This window comes from Bubalus bubalis, chromosome 17 (assembly GCF_019923935.1).
Source record: "Bubalus bubalis isolate 160015118507 breed Murrah chromosome 17, NDDB_SH_1, whole genome shotgun sequence".
Lineage (NCBI taxonomy): Eukaryota > Metazoa > Chordata > Mammalia > Artiodactyla > Bovidae > Bubalus > Bubalus bubalis.
In genome coordinates, this window is record NC_059173.1 from 32861579 (window position 1) to 32880777 (window position 19199).

Consider the following 19199-nt stretch of genomic DNA (forward strand, 5'->3'; position numbering starts at 1 on the left):
ACCCCAAAACCCTCCCACCTCCAGAAGTGTCAATTCCAGGGACCAGGGCCAGTCATTGCCAAATGACAAGCTCCTAAAACCATGCCTGGCTCATTGCAGTCAGTCAGTGAATCCTTGTTAAATAATTAAGTAGATGGATGAATCTTAACAGTTCTGAGTTCAAACACTCTTCATCTGCCAGGTTCCTCTGTTGGAATCTGTATAGACAGGAACTCAAAAAGTTTTGAGTCCACAAGTTTTGTCCTGACTTGCAGGAAATCCAAACTAAATACATTGCTTTACTATGCTTACTGTTAGCCTGGGTTTAGTATAATCTCGTCAGTCTCCTTCTATTCCTTGTCTTCTCACCTTTTGCTGGCAGTCTTATCTGTAATTGCTGAAACACAGGAATGATTGTTGAACTGGGTGGGGAGAGGCATCCTGATTCATTTTGTCTTGGTCTTCAGAGTCTTCAGCTCTAGACTAGGGTTAATAGTTCAGTGATTTGTGTGTTTATTCAGCAGTGACTGCATTTCAGGCTCTTTGAGGCACAGGAAAGAATGATGGAAAGGCACGCATGAGCCCTTTTGGACTCACCCAGGGAAGGCTGGGGCGGGTGGAGTAGTGGCTTCTGTGAAGGGTGTTGAGCTCTGGGCAACACGGGAGTGTCTGACAAGAACCTGCCCTCAGGAGAAGGCTTCAGGCATTATGCTGCCCTGGCTGAGGGTATTCTGCTAGGAGAAAGGAACAACAGAGGCTGAGGAGAGAGAAACTCGGCATGGTATTTATTACTAAATAACCATAAAGAGCTTCCACACCTAGGGCAGAGAATGAGGGGCTGAGAGGAGTGTGCAAAGATCACCAGGAGAAGAGGTGGGTGTGGAGGTCAGAGGTGTGACCCTCTCCCTGTGGTAAAGAGGGTCCCTCACTGGCTACCAGCCGGGGATTGGCATGATCAGGTGCATATTTTTCTGTCCTTTTTTGGACGTTTACTTGGTTGCAATTTGGAGAGGAGATAAAAGGGACATAAGAGATTGATGCAGGAGGTGGTGCCCCAGTGGTGTTAGATGAAGTGGGAGAAGCTCTGCAAATCCCCATCAGAGGCTCAGGTGCACAGTGGGTGCTTGGCCAGTTGTCTAAGGTCTTGGCTCTGCTGAGGGTGAATTGAGGCTTTGTCACTTCTAGGCTGTGGAAGGTCAGCTGTGTGTATCTGAGGACGTTTCCAGGTTGTTTACGCTGTGTGTGCGTGTGTGTGCATGCACATGCAAGCACTAGTGACACCACAGATGATATGAAACTCGTAATAAGATTCCCTAAGTGTATCTTCTTGATTAATACGATTCTGTTTCCCCAATTTAAACTTGGAATTAATAAATGAATATGCATACATATACAGACTTAGAAGTTCAGAGAAAGTAGTTGAAGTTTAAGGCAAGTAAAAGCTTTGTAGAGTACTAGATGTTGGTGTTTGTTCAGGAAGAGTGTGTTTTCTAAGACAGTTGCTCAGTTGATGTTGTAAATAGACCCTTGGCTCAGATGGTCAAGAATCCGCGGGCAAGGCGGGAGACCTGGGTTCGATCCGTGGGTTGGGAATATCCCCTGGAGGAGGGCATGGCAACCCACTCGAGTATTCTTCTCTGGAGGATCTCCATGGACAGAGGAGCCTGGCGGGCTACATCCCATGTGGTTGCAAAGAGTCGGACATGACTGAACGACTAAGTATAGTACAGTAACTGAGAAATGCTGGAGCCTTGACGGAAGTGAGGGTGTTAGGAAGGAGTCTTCTTGTGAGGTCATATGTGCTTCACTGTTTCCTGGTCACTCATGCTATTTGCCCGGTGATACGCTGTCTGAGGTTCACCAGTCTAAGCAAACAAACAAATGAAAAAGGAAGACTGGAGGAAAAGAAAAATCTGTTAGCCTTTGTGCAATTTTGGCAGCGTGTGTCTTTGCTGGCCCCAGGCAATGAGGAATGCACTGCAAATGTTCAGTTAATTCTCCCCCAGTGCCCTCCAGGCAGAGCTAAAGCAATGACATTATCTGGTGTGCCAGGGTTGACACACAAAGCCCTTGAAAATAGATGTTAAATTCAATGTCTTATCTCTGAAGTCCTTGGAAATAAATGCTAAAATGAGTATCTTTATTGTTGAAGGAAAGGGAAAAACTGATAATACTAGACACATACCTACTATTTTTTGTGAGTAACTTAAGAGGGATAACGTTTAATTATTTTTTGGTTTAAAGATTATTGTCTGGCTAGGTTGTAATACTCACTGGAAAAGCAGCAGTTGTGGTTGTGTTTGAGTGAAATCTAGAAGCACGAGCAGTAGAATCTGAGATATCATTTGAAATCTAGGTGGTTTCCTCTCGTGCGTGTGTGTGTGTGTGTGTGACATAGATATAAGAGGAACGGGGTGGGATTTTTCAGTAAATAGAGGTATATAGCCAATGTACCCAGAAAACGTGACTTAGACTAGATACAGCTTCACAGCTGAGTCGTTGCCATGGGACATCCTCTAAGATGAGCTGTGAGTTCCTTGTTTGTTGATGGTCTCTTGGTACAAGTTATAATAAACATCTTCTTTGTATTTAAGTTATGTGGAATTACTGTTGAATATTTCTCCAAATGGCAATAATACATGTCTACGTTAACCATTTAAGGAAAATGTTTAAATTCGTAATGCTGCGTGGTTGAGTGCTCAGAACCTTCCGATCTTTCCATTTTACTCAGGAGGAAAGTCAACGTCATTCCTGCAGCTTCCCCACATGATTTCCCATGGAATCTCTCTGTGCCCTAATTTTCTCTGGTCGTCTTGGGGCTGGTGCTGACTTCCTAGCTGTTCCTAAACATACCAAGGCTGCCATGCCCGTGGCTTGTGCCCTTGATGAAACACCTGTTTTCACATGTGTGTCTGTAGGGTGCAGGCATTTGCTCCACTGTGGTCTTTACTCAAATGACATCTTAGGAGTAAGGCCTCTCACCCTCTACATCCCATATCCTACTTAATTTTCACTTTCAATTTACTTACCTCTGTGTGATGTATTCTTACCTGTTCGATGGTCTTCCCTCCCCACTCCCACCATCCTACAGCCTGCACACAAATGCTAGGAAATGAAGGATTCTATGGAATCAAGGGTTTTGAATACATTCAAGTTTCTTCCTAGGGAAATTAAGTTTCATAAATTCCTATTTTTCCAAAGAATATAGTTTATATTTCAATAAAAGTATTTTTTCCCCCAAGCAATCAGTCTGTTCAATGAATTTTTGAGTACTTAAAATCAGTTGACTAAGTAGGTGGCTTCTAGACTTAATTTTCCATTAAAGCTGTTAAGTGGTACTTTTGGAGGACAGATAATTATTTTGGAAGCCTTACATTCCCATCATGTAATATTTGCATATTGAAATTTGGCCAGGTGCCCTCTGAGCCCTAGGGTGCTGAACAAACCTGAATCTATTTTATACTGTTTTGGGGTCATAAGGTACCATCATAAGTTGATTTTGTTTTGCAGTTGCACAGAGAGCCCAATACTTTTTCATAAGATATTTAGTAATTGTATTCCTTTGGCTTAGGGATATACTAGATTTCTTTCTTTTTCAGTTCAGTCGCTCAGTCGTGTCCGACTCTTTGCGACCCCATGAATTGCAGCATGCCAAGGCCTCCCTGTCCATCACCAACTCCCGGAGTTCACCCAGACTCTTGTCTATCGAGTCAGTGATGCCATCCAGCCATCTCATCCTCTGTTGTCCCCTTCTCCTCCTGCCCCCAGTCCCTCCCAGCATCAGAGTCTTTTCCAGTGAGTCAACTCTTCACATGAGGTGGCCAAAGTATTGGAGTTTCAGCTTTAGCATCAATCCTTCCAGAGAACACCCAGGACTGATCTTCTTTAGATTGGACTGGTTGGATCTCCTTAAAGTCCAAGGGACTCTAAAGAGTCTTCTTCAACATCACAGTTCAAAAGCATCAATTCTTCGGCGCTCAGCCTTCTTCACAGTCCAACTCTCACATCCATACATGACTGGAATGTATGTATGGTATTTCCACTGGAAAAACCATAGCCTTGACTAGAGGGACCTTTGTTGGCAAAGTAATGTCTCTGCTTTTTAATATGCTGTCTAGGTTGGTCATAACTTTCCTTCCAAGGAGTAAGCATCTTTTAATTTTGTGGCTGCAATCACCATCTGCATTGATTTTGGAGCCCAAAAAAATAAAGTCTAACACTGCTTCCACTGTTTCCCCATCTATTTCCCATGAAGTCATGGAACCAGATGCCATGATCTTCGTTTTCTGAATGTTGAGCTTTAAGCCAACTTTTTCACTCTCCTCTTTCACTTTCATCAAGAGGCTTTTTAGTTCCGCTTCACTTTCTGCCATAAAGGTGGTGTCATCTGCATATCTGAGGTTATTGATATTTCTCCCAGCAATCTTGATTCCAGCTTGTGCTTCTTCCAGCCCAGTGTTTCTCATGATGTACTCTGCATATAAGTTAAATAAGCAGGGTGACAATCTACAGCCTTGACATACTCCTTTTCCTTTTTGGAACCAGTCTCTTGTTCCATGTTCTAACTGTCTAGTTCTAACTGTTGCTTCCTGACCTGCATATAGTTTTCTCAAGAGGCAGGTCAGGTGGTCTCTCTTAATCTTTGCTGAATGCAGTACCTAGCACTATTTGACAGTTTTATTCATTAACCTTTTATTATTTGTCTTCGGACACTATTTGTAAGATCCATGAGAGCAGGGAGTTTATCTCACTCGCTGCTGTTAGAAAGCCAGGAACAGTGCCTAGCATAAAGTAGGTTTTCAGTAAGTGTGTTTGACTGAGTAAGTAAAGGAACTCCAATGTAGATTTTATCCAAATGATACATGAGACTATGAGGTCAGGGTGTTATTAGAACCCTACCTACTTCTCCTTAGAGTTTGGAATTTCACCATGGAAGACTTTTCATAAATAAATCACAAAAAAGTATCATCATATTTGTATTTGTATGAGTTCAGATAATGTGAGCCATTGTACCAAACCAAACAAAACACAAGGGTTCAAGCCCATTGAAAGTTTATTATCTGTTGCATAGAGTCTGAAGCAAGAACTCTGGATCACTTAGTGGGCAGTTACCCTCTAAGCAGGGTTCCAGGGTCTGGGCCCCTCCACATGATGTCTCAGTACTCCCACCTTCCCGCAAAGCTCCGGTGTCTTCTACCAGAGCCTCTCATGATGTGAGGAGAAGATCATGGCAGATCTGTAGGAACCATAAATAAGTAGGGTGTGGACACAGTGTCCATTGCTTCTGTATAGTCATCCTCCAGAGGCATGAACTCAGTTATGAGCTGAAGAATACTTGTGGGGTAACATCTTTAATTTTGAGCGAGGCTTTCTTGCCACTCCAATTATTAAAATTTATTTTTGTTTGAAAAGAGGGCAGCTTAAGACATCTGGGGATCCCGTAGGAATCTTTTTTTTTTCCTTGACTTTAAACGCTCATTTCCCTAATTCCACATTCCCATGAGCATTTTCACAGCTGGGTTACCTGCCCACACTCCCTTGGGAGCTCATCAGGGTTGTTTTCTAATTGGTCCTAGAACCTGTCTTCTGGTATCACCAGTGGCTTCACTTCATCTCTGGGGATCACTCCTTACAGAGCATTGATCCCACTTGGTCCTGGAAAATATGAGAACTCAAGTTTTAGTAACTGTTGATGAGTATTATCATATGGATAATCACAAATTTTGCTAAAAAATACTCCTATTAGATTGGTTCTTGTAATAGAAAATGAAGCTATGGTTATATTAGTGTAATGTTTTTCTGGATGTTTTCTGTTTAAATAAGGGAGAAAGAAGATGGATATCAAGATTGAATTAGAATTTGGCCCCAAATGACAAATTTCTAGAGTCAAGATAGAAAGTGAAAAGTGTGTAGTTTTTGGAGCCTTGTACTTGGAAGCTTTGGACATGCCCCTTGAGCTATTTGTTGGCACTGGTTCTTCCAACAATTAAGTGTAGTATCTGGACTTTTTAATATATATTAGAACAAGCGTCTTCAGATATTCACCACATTGATCGCCATGTAATACATGAACCCCAAATAATAGTGGTGATTATTCCTCACATGAGGAGAATATGCACAAAGGAGTTGGGTTTCTGTAGGTGAAATGCTGCCCAGAAAGTCTTTCTCAGTCCCCTGACTCAGTGCTGACTGTTGCTCTGTATTTTGTTGAAAGTGTCTTAGACTAAATGATCTAGAATTTTTTTTTTTAATCTCTCAGAGAAAGGTGTGTTTTCAGAAAAGGGATTATCTGCTCTGTGTGTGTGTGTGTGTGTGTGTGTGTGTCAAGTGAGAATGGAGTGGCTGTCACTTGAAAACCATTCTGAAGCTGTGTTTCTTCACAGACAACAGGATATACAGATTAGTTAATCAACTACTTCAGTATTTCTGTGAAAGGTTATATAGTTTATTTTAGATCCCACATAAACCTTCTCATTTTGAAAAAAAAAAAAATGCAACTGTCTTTCAGATGACAAACTTTCAGTGATTCTGATTTACTATAGAAGTGTTCTCACTCTGCCAGGTGTCTTTCTTGAAGGTGATGAAATTAGTTGACTAGCTTATAAGTGACTCTGCCTGTGAGTGTGTGTATGCAGGCACACACTTCTCTGATTGTCAGATGTTAGGGTTATTGTATATTAGGCAAGCTTTTGTTCTGCCAGAGTTAACTACCAAAGAAGAAGTTGCTTTTGTCTCTTAAAAGCAACCTCCGGGCTGTGGACCAGTACTTCCTGTCAGATCAGCAGTGGCATTAGATTAGAAATAAAGTGCACGATAAATGTTGCGTGCTTGAATCATCCCAAAACTGTACCCTGCTCCCCCATCTGTGAAACCGGTCCCTAGTGCCAAAAAAGTTGGGGACTGCTATCTTACATTATGAGGTTCTCTCTCAATTCAGTTTATTTGTATTTTTAAACAATGAAGTACTCTTCAATAAGGAGCATAAGCAGTAATGACCTCAAACAGTGCCAGCTAGGAGTGATGTCAGGGTCTGCAGTGGAGCTGGAACAGAGGAGTTACAGGATTTTCCTGTTTCATACAGATTTAATACTGATTCTTGGATATGTGATCTCAAAATTGCAAATACTGGCTATTACCATAACGTTTTAAAGATTAGCTTATAAATAGTAAATGATATTGTAAAGAACCTGCAGGACAAATGAAAAACCAACCTCACTTATGTTTTAAGGTATATCACATACCTATTCAAAAAAATGGTGGATCTCAAACAATTTAGAAGGAATGAAAAAACTACTGGATGGCTCAGAAAGTGGCGTTGTGATGTTGTTGGTATTGGAGATAAAGATGTAAAGTTTTAATTTGTTTCATGAAAGTAAGAGTGAGCAATTGTTTCAGATTATTGTTTTTCTATTTGATTTTGAAATTTGCATAAGAAATGGCATTCATAAATTGTTATAAGCAGCCATTTGAGCATTTCATCAATATCCATGAGAGTTTTCAAGTCAACCAATAAATTAATAAATACAGTAAAGTTTAATGCTTAAGTGTATTCATTGCAGGGCCAGGCATCCAGAAATCTGTCTCTGCCATCTTTTCACTTTACAGTCTTGATGGAAATGACTTAACTTATCTGTATCTTATTGTACTTCTATCGAAAATAGTCATAATAATGCCCAGTTCATGAGATTCTTGTAAGAACAGGGCCTGGCACACAGAAACTGGTGTATAGGTGATCTTACTGTTGGCTACTCCTGGAGAAAATGGGCCACAGCCTTACATTTTGGAATATATGGTACTTAGATCATACACTTTCTCCTCCTAATAAAGAGTCCACTTTTCTGTTTTGAAGTGAAGTTCACACAGGTTTCTGTTCAGTGCTTTATCAACATCCAATAGAAAAGGCTTCTTAAAGGTATTTGCTGGAAAATACCAGTTATATGACTAACAACCTTTCAATCAGTTTACTAGTTTTAATTTTTTATTTTCCTCAACAGGGATCCTAGTTGTTCTATTTGTGTTCAGATTGTGCTTATTTCATGAATGTAGGAATTAAGTTTTAGATTGTTAATACATACCACTTTAGCCACTGAAGTTTATGATACATGTGTTGCTGCTGCTGCTGCTGCTGCTAAGTTGCTTTAGTCGTGTCCGACTCTGTGCGACCCCATAGACGGCAGCCCACCAGACTCCTCCGTCCCTGGGATTCTCCAGGCAAGAACACTGGAGTGGGTTGCCATTTCCTTCTCTAACGCATGAAAGTGAAAAGTGAAAGTGAAGTCGCTCAGTTGTGTCCGACTCTTAGCGACCCCATAGACTGTAGCCTACCAGGCTCCTCCGTCCATGGGATTTTCCAGGCAAGAGTACTACCAATCCTTAAAAACATGAGGGCGGTGTTTCTGCCCTGGAGAGAGGGCTGGGTGACCACTGCAATTCAGGAGCTAATTCTCACATATAGAAGTATATGTTTGGACAGAAAAGTGAAATTTTAATGTATATAAACTTTAATTATTAAGTCCTATCTGTGGTACCTCGCTCCAAAACATTGTTTTAATGTAGGGAGATTGCAAGAACTTTTGGAAAAAGGCATGACCACACTTGCACCACTCCCTCCCCTCCCTCCAAGAGACGTTTGTTCAAAGTGTCCTCAAGTAGTGGTGTGCTAGGATGGCAAGAACCACGCACCTTGTGTCCTGGCCAAACACACAACTGATGTGGAGGCTTTTACAGTCAAGTGTAATGGGCTTATTCACACAAAAGCACAAACTCTCCAAGGTGTTATCACTTTGAGAGAATTCTCAGCTATGAACTTTTATACAAAAGAGTAATTGGACTGTAAGCATTATCATGACAACGAGGTTATTTACTTTGCAAAATGTAGTATGGTAGTCTAACAGTGAGCTCTTCCATATAGATATGTGATTTGTTTTAAATGTGGCATGTAAACTTTGGGGGGATATAATAAGTAAATTACTGTAAAGGTGATGATAGGTAGGACAGTGTCAAAAATAATTTTTCCCCCCATTGAATTTGAAAACTATCTGATTTAAGCTGGTGGAAAAATGGCAGAGGGAATAGAAAGGGAGAGGGGCAGCTGCAGGTGGAATCTGCTGCTGCTATTTAGTCACTCGGCCATGTCTGACTCTTTGCAGCCCTATGGACTGTAGCCCACTAGGCTCCTCTCTCTGGAATTCTCCAGGCAAGAATACTGGAGTGGGTAGCCATTTCCTTCTCCAGGGAATCTTCCTGACCAAGGGATTGAACCCACGTCTCTTCTGTCTCCTGCATTGGCAGGTGGATTCTTTACCACTCTTGCCACCTGGGAATGCACTAGGTGTGGTCTACAGGTTATTTTATTTAGCCACTGGACTACGTTATTGAATATATTCATTTTATAGAAGAAAGTAAGGTGCACATGGGTTTGTTAACTTGCTCATGGTTGCTTGACTTAGGAGGAAGTTGGACAGAAGATAACTCATTATATAAAATGAGGCTTATGCCTTCTGAGCCTGACAGGAAGCTGGGAGAATATTAAGTTCTTACAAATTGCTAATCTTTTGGCAGGTTTCTCCACTAGATAAAAGCAGATTTTTGTAGAACTGTTCCTATAAAGCATAGTCATACCAATGTTTTAAAATGCTTACCTATATTTTAATGAGAAATATTATTAGATTTATTGCATTATTATCTCATGACCCTTTGGGGAAAGCTGTTTCTTGCCTTAATTTTATGAACAAAAGAAATTGTGTACTGTTCAGGAATACTGGTGATGGATGATGTATTATTCAAGGATGGGTCCTGGGTCTAGAGCATTTCTTAATGGGATATGAGAAGTAAAAGTGATTTCTGATGAATAATATTCAGCATCCAAATGCTCAGTTTTTCTGGTGTTCTTAAGTACTATGAATTATAGAAATAAAAGTTGACCATAGTATAAAGTGGTCTTAAAACTGAGCTACCAAATATTATTCCTGCCTATTCAAGCTGTATGTAGAAACAGATCAGAGTGTGTCAGAACTCAGTGTTAGATGAGTTTTGGTAAAAGAAAAACTGTATGTGAGTGTATATATATACACACACACACACACACACACAAAATATAACTTGCTTTTTAAATTTTATTATTATTATCATTATTATTTTTGGCTGCACCGTGCAATACTGTATCTCGTTCCCCAACCAGGGATCGAACCCATGCTCCCTGCTGTGGAAGCGTGGAGTCTTAACCACTAAATTGCCAGGGAAGTCCCAATATGACTTGATTTGAAAGCACAACTTCAGTCCTACTGTGGGTGAGGTACAGTGTCTGGAGCTGGGTGATGACTGACTGTTGCGGCCCTTTCTAGGAGCTGCTCAGTACCTGCTGGCATCTGGACTGGATTCCAGCCACAGGAATCCAGAACTGGGGGGATCCTGTGTCTCCCCGAGTCTGCATGGGGTAGTTTATGGCCGACTTACCACTCTGCTAGTTTCTGAGTGCCAGGCCCTCCTCTGTCTGCTTTATACCCAGTCATTCACTTAATCCTCACAACACAGGTTTTTCATAAATGAATGAATGAATGGAAAATATAGGAGACTGTATTGTCACTAACACTTCAGGAAAAAAATGGGAAATGTGTTCAGGGATATACCAGCTCCTCCCCACCCAGCTTGGAAACATGAGCATGAACAGCGCTCACAGGACTCTAGTGATGATCTGGGGAGATCACTCATTTGGGTAAATTCTTAAGGATACAGCTTACATGAAGCTCCCCTGTAGCTCAGCAGTAAAGAATCCACCTACAATGCAGGGGATGTGGCAGGAGCCGTGAGTTTGATGCTGGGTGGGGAAGGTCTTCTGGAGAAGGAAATGGTAACGCACTCCAGTATTCTTGCCTGAATAATCCCATGAATAGAGGAGCCTGGCAGGCTACAGTCCATGGGGTTGAAAAAGAGTTGGATACAACTGAGCGACTAAACAACAACAACAAGTTTGTAGTCACTGAGGATAACACTTACCTTAGGTGGTGTCCTTACTCAAGATGAACTGCCATGGAGGATTGGATAGGTTCTGACAGTCACTCCAAACCTTGTGTGTTGTGTTGTAACTACTTTTTGAACTAAAGTGATTCTGGGATTAGTTGGGAACATTTTTAGTTAGGTGAGTTTCAACTGATGGTGACAGTGTATTTTTTGTTTTATTTTGAACTATTGGATTTCTCAGCAGCCCGTAAAACTCTATTATGTTTCTGTTACATATCCAGGGATACACTGGCCCTTTCTTGCAGAGCTGGAAAACATGAATATAATTTTTTTCTGGGAAGGAAGGAGGGGGAAGAGGGGTAAAACCCTAGTCTCTACTATGTTAGCACAACTTCGGGTAGTTTTACCAATTCAGCAAAGTATTTATCCAGAGATGTCAGAGATTTCAGTTCTTGCTCACTCATTTCATTTATGTTCAAAACAGAGTTCATTCAGTAGCTTGTGATTTTATAAATGCCAATCATTACATTAATAAATAAATCAAAGACTATCAAATGCCTGTTCATATATGAGCCTGAAGTCTTCTGTAACACTTCTTCCTTAAAGCTAATTGTTAGAGCCTCCTTGTTTCTCCAGAAAAAAGGAAACAAACAAGTTATTAAATAATTGATACCTGGATTTTGAAAAACTGTAATTCATATTAAGTTTATACTTACTTTATGCATTTAAATACATTTACCATTCCTATTTCTTATGTAATTAATAGTGTTTATGGTTAAACTATGATTCAGTCATTTGCCTGACAATACAATTGTGATTCACAAGTACCATTTTTTAGGAATATAGATTACTTGATCCAGAAAAAATTTGAGTGGTAATGTATTCATATAATCAAATATTTTAAAAATATATAAATAGATTCCTTTGAACTGTGCTCTTAATGAATTGCTATTAAATGTATTGGTATTAAGATCAAAACATGTAAAATGTATTAATTTCCCATTTACTTATTATTTAATTTTATTCAGGTAACTACTGTGTGTAGTCCCGGCTTCAAAAACTTTTATTTTTTGAACAGAATTTCTGTGATAAGTGGTGACTAGAGTCATAAGATAATTCACAACCTCACTTTAATCTGAAATTTGACTGAATAGTAGTAATTTAAGTAGGCCGTTGATCAAGCCTAGAAAAGCTAGGAATAAGTGCATTTTTTATTTTTAGCATGTTATCCTTTTTTTTTTGGATATGATTTACTCAAACAGGGAGTTCCTGTCTCCCAAGGTTCAGGTGTCACTCTTGCCTGAGGCTGAAACGTGGGTGTCTGTACCCATGTTTGCCCCCTGCCTCCCAGTTCCATCTGGTTTGTTTCCCTCTGAAAGACCCATTTTCCCTAGGCCTGGACTCGGGCATCTAGTCTGTTGGTTGTGTGGCTGGGCCCCGTCTGAGCATTTCAGACTCTTCCCTTATGGGAACAGCCTCCACACTCCTCCCATTCCATAACCTTGACTGATGTGTCCTGTGAGTAACATTTAATCGTGAGACTGTTATCCCTGTCTATGGGAAAACATTTAAAGCTTTCTCAAACATGACTTCTCTGGTAGCTTAGCTGGTAAAGAATCTACCTGCAATGTGGGAGACCCCAGTTTGATTCCTGGGTTGGAAAGATCTACTGGATAAGGGATAGGCTACCCACTCCAGTATTCTTGGCCTTCCCTGGTGGGTCAGCAGGTAAAGATCCACCTGCAATGCGGGAGACCTGGGTTGGGAAGATCCCCTGGAGAAGGGAACGGCTATCCACTCCAGTATTCTGGCCTGGAGAATTCCATGGACTGTTCCATGGGGTCACAAAGAGTCGGACACAACTGAGCAACTTTCACTTTTTCAAACATGACATCTATTCTAATATAAAGAAAGAGTTAATGCTGAAGTTTATATTCATTTATATTCATTAATGAGTTTAACATCGTTTCATTGTCTGCAAAGAACAAAAGTAGTGGTGGGGAGAGAAAAAGCCATGTTTAAAAAACTATGTTTGATTTCTTTTTATGTGGTGCAATGACTTTTGGGATAGCAGAAGTTACCTTTGGAATTGGGGGTGTCGTATTTACCTTGGTATTTCCTGTCCCCAACAGAGTGTCTGACGTAGCAGGTACTCAATAAGTCTTTACAAAATAGAATCGAGTTAAGCATGGAAGTATTTCTTCTTTCCTCTTTACGTGGTCTTTTTGGTTCTTAGCCTGACAAAGCCACGTAATTCTGCTCCTTGTGGCTGTAAGTGAGCATAGATGAATAGATTGTGGAGTGTCTCTACTGTTAGCTTCAGAGCTCAAGCCTCCTGGTGCTCTCCTCATGGTGCTTTTAGTCAGGAGAGATGACCAGCTGGTGGACGCTGAAAAGAAGCGTGTCCTTTGAGACTTGAATAAATAACTGTCTAATGAGTAAAAGTTCATTAGATAGATACATCTTTATTTGACATATTCAAGTTAATTTTTAAAAAGTCACACTGCGTGGCACATGTCAACCTGAGTTATCTCTGTAAAAGACAATCAATAGAAATCAATTTATTGTTCTGTAATTGCATGTATTGAGTAATGCTTTTTAAAGTCACTAAGCCACTTAGTCACGTTTCTTCAGGTGCGTTTTGTGGCAAATGACTGCATTAAACGAAGTGTAGCCAGGGTGATGAAAGGGATTTATCCTGCAGATATCCTGCATTGTGGATAAAATATATAAATTCTCAATTTAGGAATTTTTGCATATCTATTCTTTGCGGGCAAACTGTTATTTTCCCAATTTTATCTATTTCACATTTTCAATTATCGGGTAAAAAAGCATTCATAGTGAAACATACATCATTTTTGCAACGATTTCACACATTTGTATAAATATCTCACTTCTCTGAGCTTCTACAGCATATGTCTTTTTATCTGTTTATTTGGCATCTGTTTATATGCCCCTTAATAAATTTATGTTTAAATTTCTTTGTATATTTTGTCTCCCATGATGTTAAAAAATACAATTTCTATGCAGACTATTAAATGTTTTTTTTTTTTTAATGAAGAGAGTCTTTTTTTTAATTTTTAAACTTTTTATACGATTTAAAGGTTACTTTCCACTTACAGTTATTACAAAATATAGACTATATTCCCCATGTTGTACAATACACCCTTGAGCCTGTCTTATACGCAGTAGTTTGTGCCTCCCTCTCTTCCACGCCTCTGGTTCCCTGCCCCGCCACCCCACCACTGGTAACTACTGGTTTCTTCTCTATATCTGTGAGTCTGCTTCTTTTTTTGTTATATTCACTAGTTAGTTGCACTTTTTAGATTCCATGTGTAGGTGATACTATACCACTTTTGTCCTCTGTCTGACTCATTTCACTTAGCATAACGCCATCCAAGTCTATCCATGTATTATGTACTATTAAATATCATGATGTGCTTATTAAGTCAGGCGTGAATGGTGGTGGGCATAGATACACTGTACCTCTTTGTTTGGAACCCCAGGTACGAACCTCGTTGATCCTTGCCATGAACCTGCATCACCTCCCCTGTGAAGAAATAGCCTCTTGATTTTGGAAGGAGAGAAGGACAGAGGGTCCTAAAAGAGAAGGGAGTGTTGCCAAGGCAAACTCTTACTTGAGTTTTATTTTGGAAGTTAGTCTTTATTATTCAGTAGCCAAATAGGATCAGTATGCCAGCAGAAAAGACAGGTGTTTATCAGTGTGCATGGTGTCAGTTAACATATGTTTTGAAATATCAGGTTTTTTATTGGTCAGTAGTTTGTGTGATATTATAGATAAACAGCACCCTTTTTGAATTCAAAGGAATTAATAATAACTTACAGGAGTCTAAGATCTTACAGGGAGCATTTTCTTAGCATCTCATTCACTGACTAGCACATAGTAAGAGGAAAGGGGCTCAGTAAATACTTGTTGAATGGGTAAATGTGTGAATGTTTCCTTTTTCAGTGCATTTTCTCTGCTATATGGGGAGTGATAGAAACGTTTGAGGAATGCTTAGAAAATCTGTTCAATAGAGGCAGTTTGTATGTGAAGTTTAATCATGAACAAGTAGAATCTTGATTTTTATGTGTTTGTGTATAGATAGATAAATGTTGTCCATAACCTTCTCGATTCTGCATTCTCTGAGAACATTCTTTTCTGTTTTCTCCATAGTGCCTGCATAGTAACTTGTGTAACCATACACTTCCTCAGTTCTAAGATCCTCATCTTTTTAACCGTTAAATGTCATTGGGGCATACATGAACCTCAAATCTGTTTTCTTATTTAGGCTGTCTCTTGCCACAAAGTTGCATTTGTGCTGGCTGACAAATAGTAGTAGACTAATTTGCTCATTGATGTATAATTTGAAAATTGTAGCCCATTGGATTCAGTACTTACCAAGTTAATCTTAAGCACTAAACCCACCTATTTAAGCATTGAATTGAATATGATTTAAGGCTCATTGAATGCCCTTAAACTTGATTTTGTGATTTTTGGTAAATAGGACAGTGTTTAGTAATTGTGAACTTAAAAAAGGAAGGAATTCATAGTACTTTTGGCTAAATGGTGTGAAATAGAGTATAATACGATTTTTAAATGTCTTCTTCGAGTTCTGGATTCCAGTTGTAACTTGGTGTCTCCTGCTCCTTCCCCAGCTTCCTGCAGATTTCACAAAGCTACACCTCACTGACAGTCTCCACCCACAGGTGACCCACGTCTCCTCCAGCCACTCAGGATGTAGCATCACTAGTGATTCTGGAAGCAGCAGTCTTTCTGATATCTACCAGGTAGGAAGGTATTTCCTTATCATTTGCTTCATTTTCATGTGTTCTGAGGAGTTCTATGATTCTTCATTGATAGAATCTGTAAGGTAAATATATGTGTTTATATTATATGTGCAAAAGTGGACATAAATGTTAATGTTTATGCTTCACACAGACATACAGTATGTTGCACGTTTGTTTTAGGAAGTCAGATTACAGTCTGATTGTATTTGCCTCTGCTAGGCCTGTTACCAGAATTTTAAATAGAGTGGTCGCAATGGAAATGTTTCCCTTGACCGAAATATTAGTAAATATTTTAATAATTTGACTATAGATGTACTAGGTTTATGCCTCTTTCTTGACTAAAATTGTAGGGGGAAACATCATTATTATGCTTCCATGCTAAGTTTTTCTTTCTTTTTTTTTTTTTTTTAAATGTCCACTTATTATTAATTCTTCATATGCATGCTCTCTAATTAGACTTTTTTTTTTAAACTTTACATAATTGTATTAGTTTTGCCAAATATCAAAATGAATCCGCCACAGGTATACATGTATTCCCCATCCTGAACCCTCCTCCCTCCTCCCTCCCCATACCATCCCTCTGGGTTGTCCCAATGCACCAGCCCCAAGCATCCAGCATCGTGCATCGAACCTGAATAAAGCCTTGGGTATGACAAAAGGAAGAGATTATTAAGATTGGATCACTGAATTATTTTTCTTGTGTTATTTTTACTAACTGTAGACTTGGTTATTTGTTTAAAATGAATTCTTATGATACTGATGGATAGACAAGAAACTAGAACTATGGAATTTCAAAAACATTTTCAAAGCAAAACAATTTTAATTTCAAGGAAGAGTTCATTTGATTAGAAAATGCAAATTTAGGAAAAGTGACTAAAATAGGCAAAAAAAAGGTCCTGTTTTTGGAAGTCTCTCAGTACACACAGCTAATATGAAATTTTGGATGGTTTCAGACAAAAGAACATAATACGTACTTACCTTATAAAGTATAATTTTTGTCTCCTTAGGAATTGTGATATGAGATGTCCATAAAGGAATCTTTCTTGGAAATGTTATAGTCGATGTATTCAAATGATGCTCAGTTTCTATTTAAAAACAAAACAACAACAACAAAAAACTTAACTAAAAGTAACTAAACAGAATACTGTCCAGGCAAAACATTTCTTTCTAAGTCTTAAATTTAGTAGCTCTTAGAAAATTAATTTTCTTTTCAGGACACACTAGGTACCCACTTTTCTGTAATTCATAAGTGTTGTGGAGAGCTCACGGACTAATAAGTGAAAGCCACAAATGCAGTTATTTGCAGATTCTTGGCTGATTATGAACTTTATAAAAAAATCTTGCAATATGAAATGTAATTATCTGACTCTTTAAAGTAACTTTTCAAACTTCTACTTTGATGCATTATATGTTAACTTGTAATTAAATCTTTCAGAAGTAATCTCATTTTCATTCCCCACTCCCCCCCATAATACCTATTTTTAGAAGTTGATTTTTTTTTTAAAATGTTTATTCAAGAGTATTCCTTACAATAGAACAATGAACAGTGTAAGTAAAAGTCTTGCTTTGGCTTGTGTTAATTAAAACATCATGATAGAGCCTTTGCCTTCTACACTTTGAGATGATCGTACACTTTGAAGATCTTTAGTAAGAACACAGATTGAGATCATAGAAGTTGCTCCTGTTTTCTTCAGGTATAGTATCAGCCTGAACAGAGTGCCTAGAAGGTCAATTTATAGTAAGAATGAAGTGAGTTGTCTATATCCTTTATGGAGGCATGTTCTGAGGGGAACTTCAGCTTATGTGTTATTACCTTGGGTAGGTTGGGAAAAGGTGTGCAGAGATACCTGATGGTAGTTCTGCTGCCTCCTTCATCCCCCCACCCCCCAATCAGGATGTCTGAAGATCCAGACCACGGTGAGAACTCCACCTTGCTCTGAGGGGGTTGGTGTTTACAGCTTGCAGTTTGACTTTATTTTGGGATGTAGTTGGAAAAGAAGACTCCTGTGTATTTTGATTTATTTTTGTTGCATTTCAAGGCCATTCATTTCAAACTTGATGACAGGCATGTATCCTGTTAAGTTTATATCCTACATAAGAAAAAATCCATGGTTATATCCAAGGATTTGGCTACTGATTATATAAGACTAAGGTTAACTAAAGATCCCTAGGAGACCATTTCTGTTGTCTTTAAATCAGAAATTCTTAAGGTGAGAAGAAACCTGGCAGAGGCACCTGGTTCAGTGACCAGTCTTGTGTTTGAATCCCCTACTCCCTTCCTGTCAATCAAGCATCCAGTTGATTCTTGAACAGTTCCAGTGATGGACAACCAGCTCCCATCGCAACCCCTTCCACCTTTGTACAGTTCTGACTTGGGAGAAAGCTGTCATGGTGGAGTGGTCTAAATGCCCATGAGGTGGATACAAAGAGGTTGGAATGAAATGCTGTGTGCAGGAGAGAAAAGGGTAGAATAATTTTTCCGAGAGGATTGGAGGGGAGGAATTCAAGAGCAAGGTGGAGTCACTAGCTTTAAGAAAAGAAGTGTCCTCTGTTTAAATAGGGGCTTATGAAGGTAGATTTGGAGTGGGGAGTTTGTGTCTGCTGTACCTGAATTCCCTTGTTCAGAGTGAGAGGGTTGGCAGATAGATTCACGGAAAGACACATTTTGAAGTAATAGTTTCAGAGAGCAGGGGAGCAAATTGACCAGAGCATTGGAAGCTCAATTGAGTTGGTAAACTCAAATACAGAGTGATTTCCCTCTGCCCTGATAATAATTTTCTTCACAGCAAGCACAAAGAAAGCAAAGATTTGGCTTCCCCTGGGATTGACACCTTATTAAATAAGTGTAGCAGAAAGACGGATGGAGCTGCATGTCCAGCTCTTTCTAATGCAGGGCTTTGTTTTTGCAGTCCTTCTGTCCAGGATGTTTTCTCCTAGCTTGATGGCCTTTTCAGCCTTCATTTTTAAGGACCATCTTCTTAGAGAATTCTTTCCTTATTACCCTCTGAAAAGTAGATCCTACATTTTGATTCCTTTCCTGGCTGGTCTTTTTTTTTAAGCTTTAATGGAAACAGTTATTACTTTCTAATTTGTTATGTCTGTCCCCCCAGAAGAAGCAGGAACATCTCTATCTTGTCTCCACCTTCTCTCTAGAGCCTGGAATAGCACCAGGAAACCATAGGCATTCAGGAAAGATGTGTTGGATGAATGGGATTGTAGTATTAGACTAGGGAATTGAAGGTGGAGTATGAGAGCATGAAGGAGGTAGAGTCTGGAAGACTGAGGATCATACATGTTTGGACAGATAGCTGCCTTGGAAGGGAATGGAAGCAAGTGGAAGAGTAGGAGGTTATGGGTGATAGAAAGCAGAATGCCAAAGTTGGTAACATGAGACAGGACAGTTTCCAGCCATGATAAGGTCCTGGTTAAATGGTGTGATTATCAGAACAATGACTTAAGTGGGTTGGAAA

The 19199-nt window shown here is 39.5% G+C and overlaps 1 protein-coding gene across 21 annotated transcripts in view; it reads left to right on the top strand.

The window, feature by feature from the left end:
* Positions 1–19199, top strand: part of RAPGEF2 (Rap guanine nucleotide exchange factor 2) — a 273080-nt gene that overhangs the window by 200930 nt on the left and 52951 nt on the right. For all 21 annotated transcript variants that reach the window (XM_045163133.1, XM_045163134.1, XM_045163135.1 and 18 more), the window contains one exon: positions 15598–15729. In XM_045163133.1, coding sequence (XP_045019068.1) covers positions 15598–15729 — 132 coding nt within the window. The remainder of the gene's footprint in view (positions 1–15597; positions 15730–19199) is intronic.